General features: G+C 59.8%; 1 protein-coding gene across 2 annotated transcripts in view; it reads left to right on the top strand.

Moving 5' to 3' along the window:
- KAZALD1 (Kazal-type serine peptidase inhibitor domain 1) overlaps positions 1-6,064 on the top strand; it is an 8,062-nt gene extending 1,998 nt beyond the window's left edge. For both annotated transcript variants that reach the window (XM_014957901.1, XM_014957909.1), the window contains exons 2-5: positions 811-1,411; positions 2,615-2,775; positions 4,092-4,239; positions 4,431-6,064. In XM_014957901.1, coding sequence (XP_014813387.1) covers positions 910-1,411; positions 2,615-2,775; positions 4,092-4,239; positions 4,431-4,516 — 897 coding nt within the window. In that variant the 5' untranslated portion in view covers positions 811-909 and the 3' untranslated portion in view covers positions 4,517-6,064. The remainder of the gene's footprint in view (positions 1-810; positions 1,412-2,614; positions 2,776-4,091; positions 4,240-4,430) is intronic.
- Positions 6,065-9,002: the final 2,938 nt, after the last annotated feature.

The raw sequence follows: 9,002 nt of genomic DNA, 5'->3' as shown, positions 1-9,002 counted from the left end.
CCTGGGGGGGGGGGTAATGCAGGCTTGGGATTTGGGGACAGGGACCCCTCTGTGCTGGGACAGGCTGCCCATTCTGGGCCTGCTGGCAGTCTGCTGGCTGCCCACATGTGCGCTGAGTTCCCCCGTGCTCAGCCCAACGCCTGTGCCATAACTGAGGGGTTCACAAAGCTTTCCTGGGGGGGTGTTTCAGCCCCTGCTTGGGTGGGAGGTGCCAAAAAAAGAGGGGTTACAGCGTAGGGAGGGGGGAGGAGGACAAAAGCCAAGCGTGATTGGGACTGGGAGCATCCCGCTGGCTCGGCTCCTCTCGGCTGGCTGCCTCCAGCGCGGAAAAAGCCCCCTTGTCTGTGGGATCAGCCGCTCCGCTGCGCTTGTCTGGATGGGGACAGAGGAAAAAAGGGCTCATGACTCTCCCAAAGCCATGGGGAAAGGGAAGGGGGGTGCCTGGCTCGTGAACGCTTTTCCGAGAGGAACAAGAGTACAAATCATCTGAGCCACGATGGTGTGGAGCAGCCTGTCCAGCCCCACCACCAGCCCCACAGCTCCCTGGGCTGTGGGGGGGTCACAGCAGGCTGGGCTCTGCCCACTGGGCTGCCAGGGAAGAAGGATGAAACCTGGTGGGTCTGGGGAAGCAGAGGATCTTCAGCATCTCGGAGTGGGAGTTGGTTGAGGAACCTGGTAGGATTAGGGAGCCCCAGGATGGGAAGGATGTGGCTGCAGGGCTGGGGGTGAGAGGGGCTGGGACTGACCTGGGACCCAAATGGGGTGGGAAACGTTCCCTGTGCTGGTAACACACATCCTTCCTCCTTGCAGGCCAGGATGGCTCCCCAAATCTAGCCAGGGAGCCCAGAGCGGTGCCGGAGGTCCCTGTCCAAGTGATGGTGGAACCGGGATAGAGGAGCTGCCGTGAGGATGCCTGAAGCCAAGTCCCTGAGCTCCTCTTGCCTGGTGCTTTCCTTGCTCTCCTTGCACTGGGCTTCACTCCAGCTGGGCCAGGCTTTTCCCAGCACCTCCAACTACCTCCAGCGGGGCTGGCAGAGGCTGCTGGAGGAAGGAGAAGGCTGTGCCGAGTGCCGGCCGGAGGAATGCCCGGCGCCGCGCGGGTGCCTGGCTGGCACGGTGCGGGATGCCTGCGACTGCTGCTGGGAGTGTGCCAACCTGGAGGGACAGATCTGCGACCTGGACAACACCAACCACTTCTACGGCAAGTGTGGGGAACACCTGGAATGCCGGCTGGACGCCGGGGACCTGCGTCACGGAGAGGTGCCCGAGCCCCAGTGTGCCTGCATCTCCCACCTGGCCCTCTGCGGCTCCGACGGCAAAACCTACCCCCAGATCTGCAGGTTCCTGGAGGTTGCCCATGCCCACCCCGATGCCAACCTCACCGTGGCCCACGAGGGTCCCTGTGAGTCAGGTAAGTGTCCTGGGAGCAGCTGGGATGGAGGCTGGTACCTCTTGGGAAGGGTCTGGCAGCAAACCCACAGCATCCACGGAGGGCACAAGCACCCCAAAGTGGCAGGTCCTCCCCCCCAGGTCCCCCCACCCTCCTGCTCCGGGGTAGCCCTTGTGGATCCAGCACCTGGAACGGTCTCGGAGCATCTTTGCCAAATGGGAGTGGGATTTATGGGAAGCAGCAAATCCTGCTGGAGCAGATGGGGGAGTTCCAGGGAATTGTTAGCGAATTCTTGGCGGCGGCGCTGGGCTCACGCTGGCCCGGCACTCCCCAGAAATGTGTCTGCCTCCTGCAAATGGAAACCTGGGTCAATTTGACTCGCCTGCGTGATTTCCATCTCCCCTTTAAAACCCAGTGGGGCTGGGGGGGCAGGCAGTGGTGGGGGGAGATCATGCCCCAGCCTGCCCAGTCCACACAGGTCACGCAGTGCTGCCACCACAGCTTGAGGGGCATCAAGGTTGACTTTATTTCCTGTAAATCACCATGGCCTTGAGTATTTCCCCCAGGTGTATTCGGAGGTGGAAGCCTTCCCTTGACCTCCAGCTCATGCTAATGGGGCAGATCCTGGAGCAGATGTGGGTGGGAAGGGTGGTCCTCTTGCCATCCTTCTAGGGAAGGGATGTGGGACCTGGAGGAATTGGCTCCGTACTGCATCTGGGGATTTTCTTACTCCCCTAATTCCTGGCATGAGCCTGGTGCCAGAGCAGAGGCCTCATTTGGCTGGAAGCTCATCCCCTCCATCCATCCCCACCAGGCTTGGGCTGGAGGAGAGCCCTTGGGCCTTGGTCCCACAGGAGGAGCATGCTCCGATTGTGCAGGAGAGCTTGGCTTTGGATCATTGCTCTTCTTGAGATGTTCCTGCTGCCCGTGCTCTGAACATCACTGCGCGGGTGGGGAAAGGGAGGTCAGGAGGGATGGCAACCCCCCACAGGTCAGAGTGTCTGGAGTGGGAGCCCCCAGTCCCGGCTGCAAAGAGGGACCATGTCCTGGGGCAAGGTGGGGGTCTGCCATGGGTGGGAGGGGAGAGGGGCATGGGAAGGGGCCCAGCATCTCTGTGCAAGCCAAATGCTCCCACCCTGGAGGGGACCAGCCCATGAGAGTCCATGGGACCTGCCGAGGGTAGGACTTCTGAGCCCACCCTACTCTCCTGTCCTCCCTCCCCAGAGCCCCAGATCACCTCTCCTCCCTACGACACGTGGAACATCACTGGGCAGGATGTCATCTTTGGCTGTGAGGTCTTCGCCTATCCCATGGCATCCATCGAGTGGAGGAAGGATGGTATGGAGATGTTGCTGCCTGGAGATGACCCCCACATCTCTGTCCAGGTGAGCAGTGCACCTGGGACGTTGGACCCAGCCCTTCCCAGAGTTTGTGGGCAACCAGACCTGAGGGTGGTCATCTTCTGGGGGTGGCCAAGCCTGGCTGCCTGGGGATGAGAAGGAGTGACTGGAGCCTGCACGCTATGGGGACTGGCTGAGCCAGGGCTGGTGTCTTGGTGGTAGAAGCCATCAGCATAGTTCTCTTCTGCAATTTTCTCTAGTAGCTTTTGAGTGTTTTTTTTTTAGGACCTGCAGAGTCCTGCACCAGGGGGTTTCCCACCTCCCTGTCTTAAGTTTGATCTGCTTCTTGGCTTTGCTCCAGAAGTCCCACCAGCAGGGCTGGAGGAGAAGACCTCCCATGGCACCTTCCAGCCTGGGTTGTTCTCCTCTCCCACCAGCAGACTTGGGCAGTCCCTGCCTTTTTCTGCCTGTTGTTTCAAGCAGACCTGGGAGGCCCAGGGGTCAGCATCTTGCCCACAGCCAGCCCCAAATATAGTGCCCAGCTGGGCGTACCCAGCTATTAGAGGTTGTGGGCACAGGCAGGGGGGCCACCAGTCAGGAACTGGCTGGGAGAACACTGGTGTGGGATGGATGGTGGAAGCCAAAGGAGCAAGTGGAACCTGGCACCTTTGCAGGGTGAGGTGGGGTACCCCTCCATCTTTCTCACCTTCATGGCACCCCATACCCTGTCGCAGAGTCCAGCTGAGGACCTTCACCCTGAGCAGGGCTACCCTGCCTGGCTGGAGGAGACTCAGTTGTCCTCCACCCCTGGCCACTGCCCCATAATAGCAGCCTGCAAACACAGCTGCAGCCCAGCTGGGTCAGGAAAAGGCTATTTATTCCTTGGGACAAAGAGAAAATAGCACGGTTGGCGCCAGAGCAGCCCTGGGACCTCACTGCCCGACGAAACAGGGGACCTGGGGCTCCTCTGGGCCACCCCAGGCTGGCTGTACCCGTGGCACTCGTACCCCCTTGCTTCTACCGTGCTGCAAAGCACCAACACCAGCATCCTCCCACCTTTCGGGGACCACAGTGGCACTGGGGGCACCATTGGGAGTCCAGGGCATGTCTGAAGGTCACTGCCTAAAGTAGGGCTCCCAAACCCTTCTTGGGGCAAGAAGATGCCCGTTCCCCCTCCTCTCCTGGTTAGTGGGAAAAGGGGCCACCTGCAACCAGGGGGTTGATGCCCACCCCCAGGATGGTACTTTGTAGGGGGGAAAGAGGTTCCCTGGGCCTGTGTCCCCCCCTTCCCATCCAACCCAGCCCCACGTGGGGCTTTCCTGGCCCCAGCGCTAACCAAAACCCTCCACCCCTCCTTGCAGTTCAGAGGTGGCCCCCAGAAATACGAAGTGACGGGCTGGCTCCAGATCCAGGGCGTGCGGGTGACGGATGAAGGCACCTACCGCTGCTTCGCCAGGAACAGGGTCGGGGAGGTGGTGGCATTAGCCAGCCTGACTGTCTTCACGCCAGGTGAGCACCATGTCCTTGTCCCCACGCTCTCACGGGGACAAGGGGAGGGGACATTTGAGCTGCCTGTGCACAGGACCAGGCTGGGGGTGCCCCAGCAAGATGCCGTGCAGGGTTTGGCTTTGGTCCTGGTGGGTGGAGGGGGAAGGCACCAAGAGGGACAATGTCACATTGTCCCCGTGCTGCCGTTTCAGACCAGCTCAACCTGACAAGCTTTTCCCTGCCGAAGCCCCACACGATGCCTGAGGACTACGGGGAGAGCGAGGAGGACTATTACTAGCCCGGAGATGGGATGGCCGGCTGCAGAAATCACCTTACCACTCGGTGGCCTCTTCCCGAGGTTTGGGGACATCTCCAGAGCAAGCAACCTCCAGCCCAAAACTCCTTCTCTGAGCAGTCCTGGTGCAGCAGCCTCTTTTTTTTGGGGTGGGGGAAAGGGTGACACATCCCCCAGGCTGGGGGTGCTCGGGGAGGGGACACTCACTGGCTGGTTGGTGGCTCAGGGCTGGAGCTCTGTCCTCCAGGCACCGAGGGGGAATGCGTTGGCAGGTGGGACACTGTAAGGAAAGTCATGCTGTGTGTGACAAGGACTTGGTGCTTGGGGTACGGGCAGCCCTCCCCGGGAGAGGGACACCAGGACAGGGACATCTTGGGGGAGCCCGAGCAGTGGGCTGGGACCTGGCCATGACACCCAGCGTGTCACCCCTGGGGCTGATCTGCGTTCCCCAAGCACGGGGGAGAGTCTGACTTCTCCCCGGGACCCAGAGAACCTGCTGCCAAAACATCCTTTTTTCTCCCATTTAGCCTCGAACCGGAAAAGTAGTGATTTGAGGAAACCAGATGCTTGTGGTTTTCAGTGCTGTCTTCTTCTCCAGCCCAACCACGAGTGTGGTCAGAAACACTTTTGGCCTTTTTCGACGGACTTTGTGCTTTCCCTTCCGTGCAGCCCTGCCCTTTGCCATTTTGGTTACTGATGGTTAAAATATAGACGTAGAAAGGGACACAGAGCAGGCAACTGTCCTCTGGCCATGGTGACTATTCTTGGGGTGAGAGAGGGTACAAACACTATGGATGCTACCTTGTCCTTCCCAGTGATGCTTGGGTTGGGGAGCCCGTCCTGGGGCTCACAGCTGGTCCTGGTGTGGGTCCTGCCCCTCGTGAAGATGAGGGTACCCAGCAGACCATCCCCTGTGCAGTGAGGATGCATCAAGCTGGATCTTTGCACCTCCATTGGTTCGGGTCCTATTCCACCTCTGCCTACCCTCATCTTGGGGTCTTCTGCCCCATGGGGGGCACTGGGCATCTCCACCCTGGTGACCATAAGCCCTGCCAGCACACAGGGGGCAGAGCAGCTCGGTGCCTGGCTGGGGAAGGACAGGGAGGCTCCCATTTCCACTGGAAATGCTCAAAGAAAACTCACCTGCCTCCAAGAGCTGGTGTTTTAGAGCAAATTCATTTTAGGAGAAGGTTAGGAAAGAAGCCCAGAGCTGTGGAATGCTGCTCCATGCCCAGAGAGGGCTGGCAGGACCCCTTCCTGTGGGCATCCCAGGGCTGAGCTCACACTCAAGGGGGGCTTTGCCTCCTCCCCCGCCAAAAACTATCAGAATTTTAGAGGGTTTTTGAGACTCAAAAACCCTCTATGGACTGAACTGCTCCTGGTTACTCAATCCCAGCTCCAGGGAGGTCCAGAGCCAGACCCCGGGAGGAAGGAGCTGGCTTGTCCCCAGGCAGGAGCGGGCAGGATGCGACGAGGCTGGTGGCTTGGGCACCGCACCGCTCTCCTTCCCCTTTAGTTTTATATTTTGTTTTTTCCCTGTTCTTTTCTTCCTCTTTCTCTCGAGAGCTGGCTCAGACGATGCAATTATGGCATCGAAACCTGAACAAGCAAATAAAAGGGATTTGTCTGGAGTTGGCAGCGGAGCCAAATTCCTGCAGCCGGTGAGGCTGGGCCAGCCCTGGCCCCTGCGCCGCAGCCTGACAGGGCACAGCCGGCAGCGTCCTGCCTGTCTGCGGGGCTGCCTCCCCTCCAAACCCCTCCTCTGCTGGGGAAACGCAAAAGCCACCCTTTAGTTTCTCCTTCCATTTAATAGCATCCTCCTGGGGCTGCTGCATCAGCGTCAGAGGGTGTTGGGAGAAGCCACAGGCAGAAATGTGCCGTTTGCTTTTATTTTGCTAATTTTTTTTTTGGTTTTTTGAGTGTAAAAAGCTGCTTTTGGAGAGGCTAGGGTGTTTTTCACCCACCCTGATTCCCTTGTTTTCACACACAGCTCAGCTGGTGGAACTGGGCCACGCTGAGCCTGAGGCTGCCGTGGAGAAACCTGAGAGCGTCCGTCCCGAGAGCTGCTCGCCGGGTTCCCCGCCAATGCCCGGGGCTGGCCCCCAGCCAGGGCTGCCATGCCAACCCTCCCCAGGGCCAGGCTCCCCCTTGCCCACTCCGGCACGAATCCAGGTCACTCTGGGTGTGGGTGCAACGTTGGGCTGGTCCGGGGGGGTTTGGATGGGTCAGACCCTCACCCCTGGCTCTCCCCGTGCTTTGTAGGGTGATGCTCTGCTCGGGCACGGATGGGCATCCACAGTTTGGGTTCAGCCCTTGCCTTCCTCAGGGCTGTACCCGGTCCCTGTGGTACCCCCCCGGGGATGGGATGCTGTTGGCTCCTGCTTCTGCCCAGGCAGGGGGGGCAGAGGGGATGTGGTGTCTGTGAAAAAAGGGAAACTTGAGCAGCTCTTCCTCAAAATGGCCAAAATTAACCCAACTGGAGGCTGTGTATCCCAGTTTGCACAGATCCCAGTGCAAAGGACTGAGATGAGAGGACTGTCTGAGTCGCAGCCCCGCTCCCCCCCAAGGATGAGGGGGCAGCAGGGGGGTCCCAGGGACACGGAGGGGGTCGGTGTCCCCCGTGCCCTGGCTCCCAGCCTTGCCATTTCCAGCCACTTAAAAATTAAAGGAGCCAATATCGCTGCACGGCTGGAATCGGTCACTGCCACAGAGCTTAATTGAGGTTATTTGTTGGCTCTAGGAACGCGTGGTCAGCTCTGCTGCTGGCTGCTTCCTGCAGCCCCCACCCTGAGGAGAAGGTCCCCCCCCCAGGATCTGTGGAGCAGGTGATGCTCTGCTTGGGTCTGGGCACCTGGAGGAGCCTGGGGACCCAGCCAAATTTAAGGTGGTGTCAGTGTGGGGACAGAGATCATGTCAGAGCAGTGTGCAGCACAGAATCCATTCGCCAACTGATTTTTGGGGTGGTTGCTCCTTCCAGCCCAGCTGCTGGTGCTCAGAGCAACAGCTCAGTCCAGATGTTGGGCTGACGTCAGGCACGGGATCAGCTGGACTGGGAAAGTGCTAACGTGGCTGCTGGCCCTGGGCACGCACCAGCCCTGGCACCTCCTGGCCACCCAGGGTGAGCGGGATGAGGGCATCTCCCTGGGCACTGGAGGTCACCACGAGGCTGGGGACAAAGAAAGGAGGACTCATCCTGCTGGCATCTGAAAGACCCTGAAGACACATACTAAGAGAGTCCAAACTATGTGGTTAAAAACCCGCTGGACCCCAGCCTGTGGGAGGACACGTGGAGGGCTGGCACTGCCCTGCCACTGTCAAGCATTTTGGCCACCCCTGTTGTGTCCCCTCAGCTCTGGGTGCCAAGGGGGGAAATTCAGGTGAACCCCCCCACCTCCAGCCTCCAAACCAGCTGCTTTCTGCCCCAAACTTGCCATTCTCACACCCTGCTGCAGGCTGCTGGTGGGACCTCAGCTCTTCCCACCCCTCCAGCCCCTGGTGTGGGGGCACCATCCAAGTCCTCAGCCTGCCCCAGGGACCACTGTGGGCCAGGAGGCCACTGAGATGGTCAGTGGCTGAGCCAGAGATGACACCAGAGTGCCCTGCTCCCCAAACAACTGATGTGACACCCCTGGTACCTCCCCCATCCTCACACCCTCCCAGTGATGCCCAGGGCTCGCCTGGCACGGGGATCTGGAGCAGCCACCAAGCCACAGGGTTTTGTGCTCTGCAGGGAAATCGCCGAATTTGGCAGGTAAATACGAGCCCACAGCAAAAAAAAACCCACGTTATCTCCGTTCTTCCCTGCCCCTCGGGGGTGCCAGGACCTGCCCCCAGCCCGGACCCGGGCAGAAGGTCCATCAGCGCCTCCATCCCAGAGTCCAGATTTGGGCCATTATCCGCTAAATAGTGCCATCTTCTGGCAAAGCCACCGGCCACGCCGAGCCCTGAGCAGGGTGGCCAGCGAAGGCATCACACAGGGCTTTGGACACCCCTTCAGCACTTTGACCCCCCCCAAAATCCAACCCTGCTCTCTCCATGCCCTCCCCTTACCCCCTGGCAGCAGCTCTGCCTTGTTGGGCGATGCCATCCCGAGGGATGCGGGGGATAAAGTGTCCCTTGGGATGCTCGTGAGAGCCAGAGCATCCTCTTGGTGCTGGTTTTGGGTGGCTGCAGCAGGCACAGCTGGGATGGAGATGTTCAGCTGCTGTGCTGGGGGATGTGCTTTAAACCAGGGTTCCCACTGAGAGGATGAGGGGCAACGGGCACAAGTTGGAACATAAGAGGTTCCACTCAAATATGAGGAGAAACTTCTTCACGGTGAGGGTGACAGAGCCCTGGAACAGGCTGCCCAGGGAGGGTGTGGAGTCCCCTTCCTTGGAGATTTTCAAGACCCGCCTGGATGCTCCTGAGTAACATGCTCTGACAAGCTCTAGGCAATCCTGCTTCAGCAGGGGAGTTGGACTAGATGATCTCTATGGTCCCTTCCAAC

Source organism: Calidris pugnax, unplaced genomic scaffold (genome assembly GCF_001431845.1).
Source record: "Calidris pugnax isolate Ruff unplaced genomic scaffold, ASM143184v1 scaffold4, whole genome shotgun sequence".
NCBI classification, from domain to species: domain Eukaryota; kingdom Metazoa; phylum Chordata; class Aves; order Charadriiformes; family Scolopacidae; genus Calidris; species Calidris pugnax.
Note: the sequence above shows the minus strand (reverse complement) of the source record. Positions and strands in the feature narration are given on the sequence as shown.